Source organism: Erinaceus europaeus, chromosome 1 (genome assembly GCF_950295315.1).
Source record: "Erinaceus europaeus chromosome 1, mEriEur2.1, whole genome shotgun sequence".
Classification (NCBI taxonomy): Eukaryota; Metazoa; Chordata; class Mammalia; order Eulipotyphla; family Erinaceidae; genus Erinaceus; species Erinaceus europaeus.
This window is the reverse complement of record NC_080162.1, coordinates 89,985,042-90,001,741: the sequence shown is the minus strand read 5'-3', so window position 1 is coordinate 90,001,741 and position 16,700 is coordinate 89,985,042. Positions and strand designations below refer to the sequence as shown.

Here is a 16,700-nt window from a genome sequence, read left to right as displayed (position 1 = left end):
CACAACAAAAAAGGAAAACTACAGATCAATATCTCTGATGAACACAGATGCCAAAATATTAAACAAGAGGCCAACAGGATACAGCAGTATATCAAAAAGATTGTTCATCACGACCAGGTTGGATTTATCCCAGGAACGCAAGGCTGGTTCAACATACGTAAGTCCAACATTGTCATTAACAACATAAAAATAAAAAATAAAAAAAAAAACCCACATGATTATCTCAATAGATGCAGACAAAGCCTTTGACAAAATCCAACACCCATTCATCCTCAAAACACTACAAAAAATGGAAATAGATGGAAAATTCCTTACGATAGTGGAGTCCATATACAGCAAACCCACAGCCATCATATTCAATGGACAGAAGCTGAAAGCATCCCTCTTCAGATCAGAGACTAGACAGGGCTGTCCATTATAACCATAATATTGGGAAGTTCTTGCCATAGATATCAAGGAAGAGAAAAGAATCAAAGGAATACAGATTGGAAGGGTAGAAGTCAAACCCTCACTATTTGCAGATGATATGATTGTATCCATAGAAAAACCTAAAGAATTCATCAGAAAGCTACTGGAAATTATTAGGCAATATAGCAATGTGTCAGGCTACAAAATTAATGTTCAAAAATCAGTGGCACTTCTTTATTCAAACACTAAGTCTCAAGAATAACATATCCAGAAAACACTCCCATTCACTGTCACAGCAAAATCAATAAAATATGTAGGAATAAACCTGACAAAAGAAGTGAAAGACTTGTATACTGAAAACTATGCGTCGGTATTCAAAGAAATAGAACATGATATCAAATTTCAGAAAGGTGTATAAATATTGTTGACTGTAAACCCCCCATCAATATTTGGGAGATACTGTCTTCCCTGATCCAGCTTTCTAGCCCTTTTTCCAGTCATGACATCATCTCCCCAGACAATAACTTAGGTCCACCTGCATATCAGATGTCAGGCTCAGGAAAAAACTAGTATAGTTATAGGCTCTATGGAATATACCTAAAATAGACCTACTAGCTATCTACAGAAAGGAGACCCCAAATCTTCATCTACAATATTCCAGCCTTTAGGTTCATGATTAGTCAACAATTTGTTTGGCTTCATATGTTAACTCTCCTTTCAGCCACCAGGTTCTAGATGCTAACATGATGCCAACTGGACTTCCCTGGACAGATGACCCACCAATGTGTCTTGGAGCTCCACTTCCCCAAGCCCTGCCCCACTAGGGAAAGAGAGAGGCAGGCTGGGAGTATGGATTGACCTGTCAACACCCCTGTTCAGTGGGGAAGCAATTACAAAGTCCAGACCTTCCACATTCTGCATCCTACAATGACCTTGGGTCCATATTCCCAGAGGGTTAAAGAATAGGAAAGCTATCAGGGGAGGGGATGGGATTCAGAGCTCTAATGATGGGAATTGTACCCCTCTTATCCTATAGTTTTTGTCAGTGTTTCCATTTTACACATAAATAAATTTTTAAAAAGAAATTGAGAGGGGGGTAATAGAGAAAGAGAGAGAGATGCAGCTCTGCTTCACAACTTGTGAAGTTCTCCCCCTGCAGGTTGGAATGTGGGCTTCAATCATATTCTGGAGTAGGGATAGATAGCATAATGATTATGTAAAGTGACTCACATGCCTGAATCTCCAAAGTCCCAGTTTTAACCCCTGGTTCCACTATATATATATATATATATATAGTCACATTCTAGACATGCTACTAAATTTCTCTAAGTTTTAGCTTCTTCTATAAAATAAGAAAAAAAATCTTACAGCCTCCTCTTTATCTCTTTTGTCTTTTTCAAAGCAGCTCTTTGCCAGCCTATAGATGGGCTTAGAATGTTCTGCCAAATTTCCCCTTTGCCCACTTCTATATACTTTCTTACTAGCCTGGAAACACTACCCTCACCCAGAATTCCCGGTTATAGAGAAACATTTTGGCAGAGATTATGCAATTTGTTGTCTCCAAGCCACTAACTTGACCTGCCCTCCCCCCGCCCCAAGTCATTCTTTTTTATATATATATTTATTTTATTTATTTATTTACTTTTGTTGCCCTTGTTTTATTGTTGTAGTTATTATTGTTGTTGTCGTTGTTGGATATGAAAGAAAGAAATGGATAGAGGGAGAGGAAGACAGAGAGGAGGAGAGAAAGACACCTGCAGAGCTGCTTCACCACCTGTGAAGTGACTCCCCTGCAGGTGAGGAGCCGGGGTTCGTACCGGGATCCTTATACCGGTCCTTCTGCTTTGCGCCACCTGCGCTTATCCCGCTGCACTACAGCCCGACTCCCTGTCATTGTTCTTAATAACTGAGTAGTATTCCATTATGTATATATGCCACAACTTACTCAGCCACTCATCAGTTGTTGGACAACTAGGTTGTTTCCAGGTTTCTTGCTATTACAAATTTGCTGCTATGAACATAAGTATACAGAAATCTTTTTGGATGGGTTTGCTTGACTTTTGAGTTACATCCTTAAATCATGGCAAGGTCTTCTATGGTCATTAAGTCCTAATCATAGGATCACTCTGTAGCCGTGTGCTTCTGAATAACTCCTGACTTCTAAGAGTAATATTCACCTTTTTCCCTATTATAAGAATGATGTAAAAAGTCTCTTACTATATAGTCACACACTCCTGACTACCAGGAGTGTTGATTTTCTCCTGAGTCACCTGGCCATCTCTCTGCCCTCTGAAATACGTGTAGGGCTTCCTTGAGGTTGTTCCAGCTGCATGGTGTAACAGCAGTGGAGACCCACAACTGTAAATTGTTTAGGCTTAAGTGCCACTCCTTTAAGCAATCTTTTTGTTGATAAAACAAAACCAGAGGTTTCAATTAGCAGACTACCGGACTGGTACCAGATACTCATAAGTAAGTATTGACTTTCAGCCCCAGGGATCTCTCCTTTAGGTGGTCTGTCCATGAGCCACACTTGTTAGCACTCCCCTGTGGCTTGGTAGGCAACTGCAAGGATCCTAATATTATTTTGTTGCATTCTCAGGTGATCCTCCTTGCTATTCCTATTTGAGCAGGAAAATCAAAATGCAGTTGCTGCTTTAGTTAGCTATGGCTCTAGAAGTCCTCTGAGAACAACTTTAAAAACTGTTTAAAAAATTATTTTAAAACTCCTGAATTACAATAGTGGCTTCTTAAGTAACTCAAAAACAAATGGATACAGCCTAGTGATTTATATGGCTAGTTAATAGTAGTGAAAACTAGAATTCTAGAATTCTGTAAGCAGTAATGGGCAGTGTCATTACAGAATACATGTTCCATACATGACATGATATTTTTAGAAAAGTAGGACCTGCTAAATGTGTAAATGTCATAGTAGTAAACTTCCATTCTGTAAAAAAGTCACTGTATCGTGTCTAAGAATTTGAGGAATTACCATATGCTTTTAAAATTTATGCAGTTTACATTTGTTTTTTTTTTAATAAAAACTTTATTTCCTTTATTTTGCCTTAATATTATTGCTGGGGCTAGGTGCCTGCATTACGAATCCAATGCTCCTGGAGGTCATTTTTTCCCATTATGTTACTCTTGTTATTGCCATTGCTGTTGTTGGCTAGGACAGAGACAAATGGAGAGAGAAGGGGAGACAGAGAGGAGGAAAGAAAGATTAAAAACCTGCAAACTTACTTCACCACTTGTGAAGTGACCCCTTGCAGGTGGAGATCCAGGGTTTCGAACCGGGATCTTTATGCCAGTCCTTGCCCTTTGCACCATCTGTGCTACACTGCCATCCAGCCATCCAAATAAAAACTTTAAATGTGAATGAAAAAAATCACCTGCTACCAAACACATCAACAAATACATGTTTTTTGTGTATTGCTATTACAAGACACATTTGCATATTCATTGGCAAGTTCTGTCAATTCTTGAAAATATTTTTTAATTTATTTATAAAAAGGAAACACTGATAAAACCATAGGATAATAAGAGTAAAACTCTACCCAGTTCCCACCACCAGAACTTCATATCTCATCTCCTCCCATGAAAGCTTTCCTATTCTTTAACCCTCTGGCAGTATGGACCCAAGGTCCTTGTAGGATGCAGAAAGTGGAAGGTCTGGCTTCTGTAATTGCTTCCCCCCTGAACATGGGCGTTGACAGGTCAATCCATACTCCCAGCCTGCCTCTCCCTTTTCCTAGTGGGGCAGGGCTCTGGGGAAGCAGAACTCCAGGACATATTGGTGGGGTTGTCTCTCCAGTGAAGTCTGGTTGACATCATGGTAGCATCTGGAACCTGGTGGCTGAAAAGAGAGTTAATATATAAAGCCAAACATATTGTTGACTAATCATGAACCTAAAGGCTGGAGTACTGCAGATAAAGAATTGGTGGTTCTCTGTTTTGTAGTTAGCTAGTAGGCCTATTTTAGTTATATTCCAAAGGGCCTGTGGTTATATGAGTCTTTTTTTCCCCTGAGCCTGAAATCTGATATGCAGGTGGATCCAAGTTATTATCTATGGAGATGATTTCATGGCGGGAAAAAGGACCAGAAGTCTGGATCAGGGAAGACAGTAGCTCCCAAATAGGGAAAGGTGTAAAATATTGTTGACTGTAAGCCCCATTGATGAATTAGATTCACTAAGCAGCAGTGAAGTCCACCACCTCTGTGCTCCATAACAATTATGATTCACACAGGAACAATGAAATTATTGTGTAATTGTTGGATTCCAGAGAATTTAATTTTAACACTCATAATTACTTTATGAATCATGCTTGAGTCCTTCTACACTTTTTCTCACATTGAAGTATAATGAATCAGCATATTATTCAAATAAATAATATGACTGAACTCCCCACATTATTTTTCGCATCAGTCTTTGAGATTCACTGATAGATGAAATACAGCTACCATGATTATGCTTAGTGCAGCATAAAAATACAAATATGTGGAATGAATCAATCATACAAATGACACTGGGTATATGCCTAACCAAGTTCGGGCACCAGTTGCCGGGCTAGCTTCATGGATGAGAGAGAGACATGACCAGGGACTTATGGCTGAGCTGAGAACGCAGTTCAATCTTTATTGTCGAGCGGGTATGCAGTTCAACAATCTAATCTCTATTCATTAGAAAATACTGTCCTTTATAACTCCTGAGGTGGAAGTGTCAGGAAGAGGAAGTATGTAGGGTAGGGGGTGGAGAGAAGGAAAAAGCGCGTGAACCAATGAAAACAATGATTCTGTAAATAGACCACAGCATTAAGCAATACAAGTGAACCTAATGTGATGATCAAAACAGGAGGTCTTATAAACAGAATTTAGAAGCATACCAACAGGTCTAGATACACATGGTTTCTACTTCTAGTTCTGGCATGAAACTATGTATTTAACTATGGTACGTACGGTAGTCGAACTTGCCTTTTCTGTACTGTATCAGTTCTAATCCTAGGGCACTCCTGAGGGAATCTTAGGAACAGTTTGTGAAGTATATTTCATACAGTGCCTGGGAAGTAAAGTCACTCAATAAATGGTAGCTGTACTTTCATGATAGGCAAAGGACCCTTTTCATCTATATTAAAGTAACCCTAGATAGAATTAGATCAGATAAGTAGAGAAGAGGAAGGGCAGAGCTATGCTTTGACTGCACACTCTATTCCATAAATCGTATCAGCCTTGCGAATGTCAGCAGTCATGGGTGAGTGGACAGGGTGTGTAGCCGGCCTGCTTCATCTGGACTCATTTTCTATAAAATACCAGCACCTTGTTGTACTGCTTACTAGTTTGTACCATGAAGCTCTGGATCCATCTCCCAGTTTTATTTCTCATTATATACCAAGGACTTCAGGCTGAAGCAGGAGCACGTGGTACGTAATATGGGAACAGAAAGTGTAACCTGGTAGGAGGGCTGGGGAGATAGAAGCACAAAGTCTAGTTTTACTCTCACAGCATTAGGAGTCATTTCTACTCTAAAGGAGTAGAAATTTCTACGCTAAAGGAGTCATTAGGCTCACAGAAGTGATGAGGCTAAAGAAACACAGAAATTAAAGACCCTGTTTTTTGTTAATTTTATATTCAATTGAAAAAAAAGACAGATAATATAAAATGGTAAAAAAAAAATACTATTGTGGTATAGGGAGGGTATAACTATTATACAAAAAAGACTTTCCTGCCTGATGTTTTGAGTTCCTAAGTTCAATCCCCAGCACCACTATAAGCCTGAGATAAGTAGGGCTCTGATGATCTGTCCTCTCTCTCTCTTTGTGTGTGTGTGTGTGTGTGTTTGTGTGTGTGCATGCATGCACGCATTTGTGTGTGTATATATATATATGTGTGTGTGTGTGTTTGTGTGTGTGCATGCATGCACGCATTTGTGTGTGTATATATATATATGTGTGTGTTTGTGTGTGTGCATGCATGCACGCATTTGTGTGTGTATATATATATGTGTGTGTTTGTGTGTGTATGTGTGTGTATGTAAATATAATTTAAAGTACTAATTAAGAAAGTACTAATTAAGAAAGCTTGCAAAGCTGTACTGATATTTTCTGCCAAGCAAGGTGAGTTTGAAAATTGATACAATTTTGTAAAGTGAGAGACTTTGTTTAGTTAAGTTAACCCTACTTATAAAAAGAGGTTGTCAGGGGGCCGGGTGGTGATGCACCTGGCTGAGCACTCACATTACAGTGCTCCAGAACTCAGGTTCGAGTTCATGGTCCCCACCTGCAGGGGGAAAACTATCTATCATCTATCTATCTACCTATCTATCACCTATATCTATCCATATCTATCCTATCTTTCTATCATCTATCTTCTATCATCTATTCACTTATTCTGTCTCTGTCACCTATAGTCTATCATCTATCATTTATCATCTCTCTACCATTTTTTCTAACATTTATTATCTATCTATTATCTATGTATCATCTATCATCTGTAACTATATATTTTTGTTCATGTTATTCACTTCTATGTCCTTGCCTTCATAGTTTCAGTAAGTCGCCTATCACTGTTTCTGAGTGTTCTTTTTCCTCTTTTCTCTCTCAAATAAAAATATGCCTGACTTCTTCTGGTGTTTTCAGAATCACTTCCTTATCAATGATGGTATAAAAACAAAGACTTCTGGTAATAGACATTTCAGGTCCTGGTGAATTTGCGATTCAGAGCACTCTGGCTCAGAGCCCTCTATCAAGTTCCAGTCTGGGAGTATGGACTTATATATATATATATATATTTTTAAATTTATTTTTATTTAATAGAGGACGGGGAGGTAGAAAGGAAAGAGACAGAGACACTTGTAGACTTGCTCCACAGCTAATGAACCTTCGCCCTGCAGGTGGGGAGTGGGGGCTTGAACCTGGGCCTTGTGCATGATAATATGTGTGCTCAAAAGGATGTGCCATAGCCTGCCCCCTATATGTGAGTTTTTTTTAATTTTTTATTTATTTATATTTTTTTTCCTTAATTTCTCCAAATTGTCTGAAAGGGGTGCAATTTCCACCACTTTAAAAAAATTTTTTTTTTCTATTTAAGAAAGGATTAACAAAACCATAGGGTAGGAGGGGTACAAATCCACACATTCCCACCACCCAATCTCCATATCTCACCCCATCCCTTGATAGCTTTCCCAGTCTCTATCCCTCTGGGAGCATGGACCCAGGGTCATTGTGGGTTGCAGAAGGTAGAAGGTCTGGCTTCTGTAATTGCTTCCCCGCTGGACCGACCAGTCTGGTCGGTCCATACTCCCAGTCTGCCTCTCTCTTTCTCTAGTAGGGTGGGTCTCTGGGGTAGCTGAGCTCCAGGACACATTGGTGGGATCTTCAGTCCAGGGAAGCCTGGCCAGCATCATGATGGCATCTGGAACCTGGTGATTGAAAAGAGAGTTAACATACGAAGCCAAAAAAATTGTTGAGCAATCATGGACACGAAGCTTGGAATAGTGGAGAGGAAGTGTTAGGGAGGTACTCACTGCAAACTCTAGTGTACTTCTGCTTTCAGGTATATATTTCGCAGTAGTTTATGGATAGGTGTGAACATAAGCTCTCTGTCACAGAAACTGGTGTATATCTAGGTTTTGGGACTTTGTTAGAAAGTTAACCAACTGAGATGAAATTAGAGTGTACTATAAAAGGAAAGGTCTCACCTGAGTAATGAAGCTGAAGGGTAGTCATTCCACAAGTGAAGTCTCTGGACACAGTCTGAGGTGAAGCATGTTGAGGTGGCAATCGTTGCGTTGGTTAGGTTGTGATCGGTGGATGCAATATTATTTGATATGGATTGGGAGAGGCATACGGGAAAGTGGGACCTATCCAAGGGTTCCAGAACTGGGGGAGGTAGGAGCTCTGTAGTGGAGATGTGAGGTTTCTGCTGTCTTAGGGTTCAAAAAGACAATGGATAGTTAATGCTATCATCACATTATTTGGTAATTAGGTTAACTATGAAAAGTCCTTTTGTTAGGGTTTGCTGTACAGTACCCAGTATCTTGTATATAGATGTGCTATTGGATGCTTCTGATCTACTTGGTCTAGGCTTTTGAGATAATCCGCCTATCAAATACACAGCCTATATATTAAAAAGATTCAGTTTGTCTTTTGAAAAATTTTGAGACATACAATTGATTTCCCCCCACTCATATTAACAAGTGATTTATATGTCTACATTTTGCTAGGAGTGTACATACACACCACTCCCACCACCAAAAGACTGTGACCCATCCCTCCCACCCACTCTAACCCCCCCCACTGGCCCAGGAAGCTGCATGTCTATCCCTCACCACAGGGCTTTACTTTGGTGCCCTACTTACAATTTGGTCAGGTCCTGCTTTTAGTTTCCCTTTCAGATCTTCTTAGTCAACTTCTGTTGATGAGTGGGATCATCCCATACTCATCTTTATCTTTCTGACTTAGCTCACTTAACATAATTCCTTCTAGCTCTGTCCAAGATGGGTCAGAGAAGGTGGGTTCATTGTTCTTGATAGCTGCATAGTATTCCATTGTGTATATATACCACAGCTTTCTCAGCCACTCATCTGTTGTTGGGCACCTGGGTTGCTTTCAGGTTTTAGCTATTATGAATTGTGCTGCTATGAACATAGAAGTACGCGCACACCTCTTTTTGGTTGGGTGTTATGGAGTCCTTGGGGTATAACCCCAGGAGAGGAATTACTGGATCATATGGAAGGTCCATGTCTAGCCTTCTGAGAGTTTTCCAGACTGCTCTCCACAGAGGCTGGACCAATTTACATTCCCACCAGCAATGTAAAAGGGTTCCTCTGTCCCCACATCCTCTCCAGCATTTGTTGCTGCTGTCCTTTTTGATGTATGCCGTTCTTACAGGAGTGAGGTGGTATCTTAATGTTGTTTTAATTTGCATTTCTCTGACAATCAGTGACCTAGAGCAGTTTTTCATATGTTTGTTAGCCTTTTGGATCTCCTTTGTAGTGAATGGTTTGTTCATATCCTCTGCCCATTTTTCGATGGGGTCGTTTGCTTTTTTGGTGCTAAGTTTGCTGAGCTCTTTATATATTTTGGTGATTAGTTTCTTGTCTGATGTATGGCATGTGAAGATCTTCTCCCATTCTGTGAGGGGTGTCTCTGTTTGTTTAATAGTTTCTTTGAATGTGCAGAAGCTTTTCAATTTGATGTAGTCCCATTGGTTTGTTTCTGCTTTAGTCTTCCTTGCAATTGGGTTTGATTCATCAAAAATGTCCTTGAGGTGTAGGTGGGAAAGTGTTTTACCAATGTTTTCCTCTAGGTATTTGATTGTTTCTGGTCTGACATATAGGTCTTTAATCCATTTGGAGTTGATTTTTATTTCTGGGGAAATAAAGTGGTTCAATTTCATTCTTCTGCATGTTGCAACCCAGTTTTCCCAGAACCATTGAAGAGAGCCTCCTTTTTCCATTTAATCCTTTGGGCTCCCTTACAAAGATTAGATGTCCATAGGTGTGGGGATTTACTTCTGGGCTTTCAATTCTGTTCCACTGGTCTGTGTGCCTATTTTTGTTCCAGTACCATGCTGTTTTGATGATGATGGCTTTATAATATAGTTTAAGGTCTGGGTGTGTGATGCCTCCATTTCTGTTTCTTTTCCTCAAGATGGTTTTGGCAATTCTAGGTGTTTTCCGGTACCAGATAAATGATTGTAGTGTTTGTTCAATGGACAGAAGCTGAAAGCATTCCCCCTCAGATCGGGGACTAGACAGGGCTCTCCCCTGTCACCGTTACTCTTCAACATAGTATTGGAAGTTCTTGCCATAGCAATCAGGCAAGAGAAAGAAATCAAAGGAATGCAGATTGGAAGGGAAGAAGTCAAGCTCTCACTATTTGCAGATGATATGATAGTATACCTAGAAAAACCAAAAGGATCCAGCAGAAAACTACTGGAAATTATTAGGCAATATAGCAAGTTATCAGGCTACAAAATCAGTGTACAAAAATCAGTGGCATTTCTTTATGTAAACACTATATCTGAAGAAGACATCCAGAAATCACTCCCATTGACTGTTTCAGCAAAATCAATCAAATACCTAGGAATAAAATTGACCAAAGAAGTGAAAGACTTCTATGCTGAAAACTATGAGTCACAACTTAAGGAAATAGAAACTGATACCAAGAAATGGAAAGATATCCCATGCTCATGGATTGGAAGAATAAATATCATCAAAATGAATATTCTCCCCAGAGCCATATACAAATTTAAAGCAATACCTATCAAAGTTCCACCAAGCTTCTTTAAGGGACTTAAGTATTTTTAAGGTGCGGAAGAAAGAAGATCCGGACTCTGTAATTGCTTCACTAGGCATAGAAGCTGGTATGTTGAGTCATACTCTCAGCCTGTTTCTACCTTTTCCTAACATGGTAGGGATATGGAAAATGAGATTCTGAGACATGTTGGTGAGGTCATGTGCACAGAGAGGTCAGGATGGAATCAGTGGCATCTGCAATTGGTGAGTGAAAGGAAGTGAGATACTGAGCAGCACAAAATGTTTAATAAATTGGAATAAAAAAGAGAAATAGAACAGACGAGAATATGGTATAAAGGAGCGATGATGCCTATTTTATTTATTTATTTTATATTTTTATTTATTTTCCCTTTTGTTGCCCTTATTTTATTTTTTGTTATAGTTATTATGGTTGTTATTGATGTCTTTGTTGTTGGATAGTACAGAGAGATATGGAGAGAGGAGGGGAAAACAGGAGAAGGGGAGAGAAAGATAGGCACCTGCAGACCTGCTTCACCACCTGTGAAACGACTACCCTACAGGAGGGGAACCCGGGATCCTTAAGCCGGCCCTTCTGCTACAGCCACGTGTGCTTAACCTGCTGTGCTACCGTGGGACTCCCAGATTGTCTATTTTAGATATATCTATTGTATATATCATTTTGTTCACTGCTAACCAATATTGATGATCAGTGCTAGGCACACTGACAACAGAATCAGCATCCTAAGGTCCTTACTCCCAAAATATGTTTAAGTTAGAAGGGAAGGAATGAGATGCTACTGTTTATTGATGCTTTTCCATTTATCAGGGCTATCAGTGTTTGTTTTCAGCTGTTAAATAAGCTCAAATGTGGACACTTTACTCATATTTTATAGTGAAAGAAACTAGGTGTCAAAATGTGATTCATTTGTCCAAAGCACACAGAGAGAAAACAACTGAGTCAAGTCAGGACCCTGTTTACAAATTCAAAATCATTCTTCATTGCACTAAGGATATCTATCCTACAGTAACTATGACAGTGTGGGTGGTAAACATGGGCATGTAGTGCCTACAAGAGGAATATGTTGGAATTGGTCTCTCTCATCTTATTTCTTTGTTTAGGATATGTGCCAAAGAGGTGCTTACTTCCTCCGCAATTTGGACCTTGTATAGGCAGAAAGCTTCGATGGCATTATGACAGCAAAATTTCTAAATGTCGGGTATTTCCCTATGGAGGTTGCAAAGGCAATACCAACAACTTTGAGACTGAAGAAAAATGTAGGAAGATCTGTAGAAAATCCGGCCATTGAGAATACTCTGTTGTCTGGAAAATACTCTGAAAATAAAAGGCATTTGTGAATGAGAATATTAGTTTATATATCATAAATCTCTTTTTAAAAATTATTGGTAATTTAATATTGATTTACAAAATTACATATAAACAGGAGTATACTTCCACACTGTTCTCACCACCATTGCTCTGAATCCCCAGTTTCCCTACTGCAAGCTACCACAGTTCTCTTAAGGTTGTAGACATGGACCAACCATCAACTCTACAACGATATGCCTACATTGTACATAATTGCCCCCTCAGTCTTCCAGGTCCAGTCCTCTTTTCCCCTCCAAGCACTCGTGACACCATTAATATAGCCACATGTCCCTCTCCTTTCCCTTAACTCTTTCTGGTAGCTGATGGAGCAGGAGTTCAGAGCCCTCTTACCTTTTACTTCTATCACTTCTCCCACACTTGGAGTATGGAACAAAATTATTTTGGGGGCACAGAGGTAAGTGTTCTGGCATCTGTAATTGCTTATCCACTGAAAATGGGTCATGTGAAGTCAGTCCATACCCTCAGCCTGTTTCTATCTTTCTCTAGTGGGTTAGGGATCTGGAGAGGTGAGGTTCCAGTACACATTGATGAGATCATCTGCCCAGAAAAGTTAGGATGGAATCATGGTAGTGTCTGTAACTTGGTATGTGGAAGAGAGTGAACATAAAGTGAGACAAAATGGTTAAAAACCAGGAATCAAAAAGTAGGAATAGAGTAGATGAGATTAGGAATCTTAGGGAGGAAGAAGGGTAGGAAGTCCATTTTATGCATGTTCCTTTATTTTATTTTATTTTATTTTATTTATAAAAAGGAAACACTAACAAAACCATAGGATAAGAGGGGGGAAACTCCACACAGTTCCTAACACCAGAACCCCATATCACACCCCCTCTTTGATAGCTTTCCTATTCTTATTTATTTATTTATTTTAAAAAGGAGACATCAACAAAACCCTAGAATAAGAGGGGTACAACTCACAATTCCCACCACCAAGTCTCTATATCACATCCCCTCCACTGATAGCTTTCCTATTAGTTATCGCTCTGGGAGTATGGGCCCAAGGTCGTTGTAGGATGCAGAAAGTGGAAGTTCTGGCTTCTGTGACTGCTTCCCTACAGAACATGGGCATTAACATGTCAATCCATACTCCCAGCCTGCCTCTCTCTTTCCCTAGTGGGTCAGGGCTCTGAGAAAGCAAAGATCCAGGGCATATTGGTGGGGTTGTCTGTCCAGGGAAGTCTGGTTGACATCATGGTAGCATCTGGAACCTGGTGGCTGAAAAGAGAGTTAACATATAAAGCCAAACAAATTGTTGACTAATCATGAACCTAAAGGGTGGAATACTACTGTAGTTTTCCTTGAGTTTGATAGCTAGCATGCAGCTGGATTAAAAAAATTTGTCTGAGAAAGTGGTGTAGAGTAGAAAAAAGTATTAGAAAATTGAATTAGGGCAGAGAGTAGCTCCCATTCTTGAAAAAATTCTGTGGGTACAATTAACTATTTTCCTCCATCTGCCCATCCCAGGGCCCATATAAATATTTTATATTTAGCACAAGAGCCTATGTAACTTCTAAGTCCCTACTGTACTGAGCTGAGGCTCATGGCCACAGATGGGAACTTAGGAGGTTGCCCTCATTTCAGGACCAGCCTTCCTTGAGTGGCAGGGCAGGATACTCCAGCCTCCATTCAGAGACTGGGACAGTCTCTATCATCTCTGCTTTATGGTTAGTTAGGGCAAGGTCCTCAAAAGCTCAAAAGAGGGCTTATGATGATATTACTGACAGAAATGACCAGTGGTGTCGGAGAGAAGGGTCCATTAGAGGTGTAGGCCCATCGTGTTTGTATGGGAATCCAAGGTTTCCCTGACAAGGGCCCCAGAAGATGAAGTGGTGTCATACTGACCAAAAGTATTACTTGCAGCTGCGCTGTGCAGTGCACAGAGAGAGGTACGGAACAGAAAGGGAAGACAATCCTTTATTGTTGGGTCAGACGGGTAGTTCACGCCATGTGGAGCCAGCCAAAAATGGCCGTCCCCCGCGAACGCACCACTCCTCCGTCACCGTGGTAAAAACCAGCTGAGAGAGAGAGAGAGAAGTAGAAGTACAAAGGCTTTATAAGGAAACAACCAGGAGTGACGTTTCAGGACAGGATTGGTTGGGGAAAGCACTGACAGTACCATATAACTCTGTGGGAAGTGGCAGAATCCTTGGGGAAAGCACTTAAGAGTACGATATAACTCTGTGGGAAGTGGCAGAGCCTTGGGGAAAGCACATAAGAGTACCATATAACTCTGTGGAAAGTGGAGAGCCTGAGGGGACATCTGCACAGCACAAAAGGGCCATTATTAAGTGAGCCAGTCTCTTGCCATTATCCAACTTGTGTAGTCCTCTCTTTATCTTGATGACTTTAGACTTTCACCTAGTTGCTTATGCAGTGTCATTTGTCGAACCCTAGTAAAATTAGTTTGGGGTATCTGTCTTCTTTGGGTCTTTCTGAAAATTGCCAAGATTATCAACAGGATTCTGATTTTACACCTTGCCCACCACGAAACTTCTATGCCCACCCTCTTCTGCTCCCCTAGGTAATTACTATAGTTTTTCACAGTCTTAATATGGGTTGTGTTTTATTTGTTTGTTTCAAGTATGTACATTCAGTTCTATAAATTCCACGTAGAGTGAAACTATCCTGTGGTTTCCCTTTATCTCCTTGCTTACTTCACTAACCATAATGTTTTTAAAGGTTATCCATTTATCCCAAAGGATTAAAAAAATTATTTTTTCATTGCTTAGTAGTACTCCATTGAGTCTATGTCCCATAACTTTTTTTATCTAGCCATCTGTCAGAAGGCATTTTAGTTGATTTCAAACTTTAGCGATTATGGAGAATGCTGATATGAACATGGGGGTACAACTCCACACAATTCCCACCACCCAATCTCCATGTCCCATCCCCTCCCCTGATAGCTTTCCCATTCTATATCCCTCTGGGAGAATGGACCCAGGGCCATTGTGGGTTGCAGAAGGTAGAAGGTCTGGCTTCTGTAATTGCTTCCCCGCTGAACATGGGCATTGACTGGTCGGTCCATAATCCCAGTCTGCCTCTCTCTTTCCCTAGTGGGGTGTGTCTCTGGGGTAGCTGAGCTCCAGGACACATTGGTGGGGGTCTTCAGTCCAGGGAAGCCTGGCCGGCATCCTGATGATATCTGGAACCTGGTAACTGAAAAGAAAGTCAACATATGAAACCAAACAAATTGTTGAGCAATCATGAACCCAAAGGTTGGAATAGTGGAGAGGAAGTGTTGGGGGGTACTGCAAACTCTAGTGTACTTCTACTTTCAGGTATATATTTTGCACTAGTTTATGGATATTTGTGAAGATATGCTCTCTCTCACAGAACCTCGTCTATATCTAGGTTTTGGGACTTTGTTAGAATGTGATCCGCCTGGATGGAATTAGAGAATACTATGAAAGGAAAGGTCTCATCCAAGTAATGAAGATGAAGGGTTGTCATTCCACACATGAAGTCTCTGGACACAGTCTGAAGTGAAGCATGTTGAGGTGGCAATCGTTGCGTTGATTAGGTTGCGATCGGCGGATGCAATATTATTTGATATGGATTGGGAGAGGCATACGGGAAATTGGGCCCTATCCTAAGTTCCAGGACTGGGGAAAATATAGGTTCTATAGTGGAGATGTGAGGTTCCTGCTTCCTTAGGGTTCAAGAAGACAATGGATAGTTAATGTTACCATCACATTATTTGGTAATTGGGTTAACTTTGAAAAGTCCTTTTGTTAGGGTTTGATGTATTATACCTACTATCTTATATAGCTATTCCGCTGGTTGCTTCTGATCTACTTGGTCTAGGCTTTTGAGAGAGTTTGCATATCAAATACAGAGCCTATATATTAAAAAGACAGTCTGTATTTTAAAAACTTCGAGACATACAATTAATTTTCCCCCTCTCATATTAACTAGTGATTTATATGACTACACTTTACTAGAAGTGTACATAAACACCATTCCCAACACCAAAAGACTGTTCCATCCCACCATCCCACCACCACCCCAACCCCGTCGGCCCAGGAAGCCACATGTAAACCCTACCTCTCACCATGGGGTTTTTCCTTTGGTGCCCTAATTTCAATTTAGTCAGATCCTGCTATTAGTTTCCCTTTCACATCTTCTTAGTCAACTTCTGTTGACTCAACTTTATCTTTCTGACTTAGCTCACTTAACATAATTCCTTCTAGCTCTGTCCAAAAAGGGTCAGAGAAAGTGGGTTCATTGTTCTTGATAGCTGCATAGTATTCCATTGTGTATATATACCACAGCTTTCTCAACCACTCATTGTTGTTGGACACCTGGGTTGCTTCCAGGTTTTAGCTATTATGAATTGTGCTGCTATGAACATAGGAGTACACACCTCTTTTTGGTTGGGTGTTATGGAGTCCTTGGGGTATAACCCCAGGAGAGGAATTACTGGATCATATGGAAGGTCCATGTCTAGCCTTCTGAGAGTTTTCCAGACTGCTCTCCACAGAGGCTGGACCAATTTACATTCCCACCAGCAATGTAAAAGGGTTCCTCTGTCCCCACATCCTCTCCAGCATTTGTTGCTGCTGTCCTTTTTGATGTATGCCGTTCTTACAGGAGTGAGGTGGTATCTTAATGTTGTTTTAATTTGCATTTCTCTGACAATCAGTGACCTAGAG

The 16,700-nt window shown here is 40.4% G+C and overlaps 1 protein-coding gene and 1 long non-coding RNA gene across 6 annotated transcripts in view; one reads left to right on the top strand and one right to left on the bottom strand.

Annotated features, from left to right (window-relative positions):
• The window catches only part of LOC132541919 (hemolymph trypsin inhibitor B-like), an 85,865-nt gene extending 73,847 nt beyond the window's left edge, over positions 1-12,018 (top strand). For 4 of the 5 annotated variants that reach the window (XR_009553033.1, XR_009553030.1, XR_009553032.1 and 1 more), the window contains one exon: positions 11,781-12,018. Coding sequence is in view for 2 of the 5 variants with exons in the window: in XM_060203482.1 (XP_060059465.1) it covers positions 11,781-11,968 (188 nt within the window). In the remaining 3 variants the exon portion in view is untranslated. Of the gene's footprint in view, positions 1-5,699; positions 5,824-11,780 lie in introns of those variants that run through there. The other variant, XM_060203477.1, reaches the window with a different exon arrangement.
• LOC132538203 (uncharacterized) overlaps positions 1-16,700 on the bottom strand; it is a 481,696-nt gene that overhangs the window by 177,851 nt on the left and 287,145 nt on the right. The gene's annotated exons all lie outside the window — the stretch shown is intronic.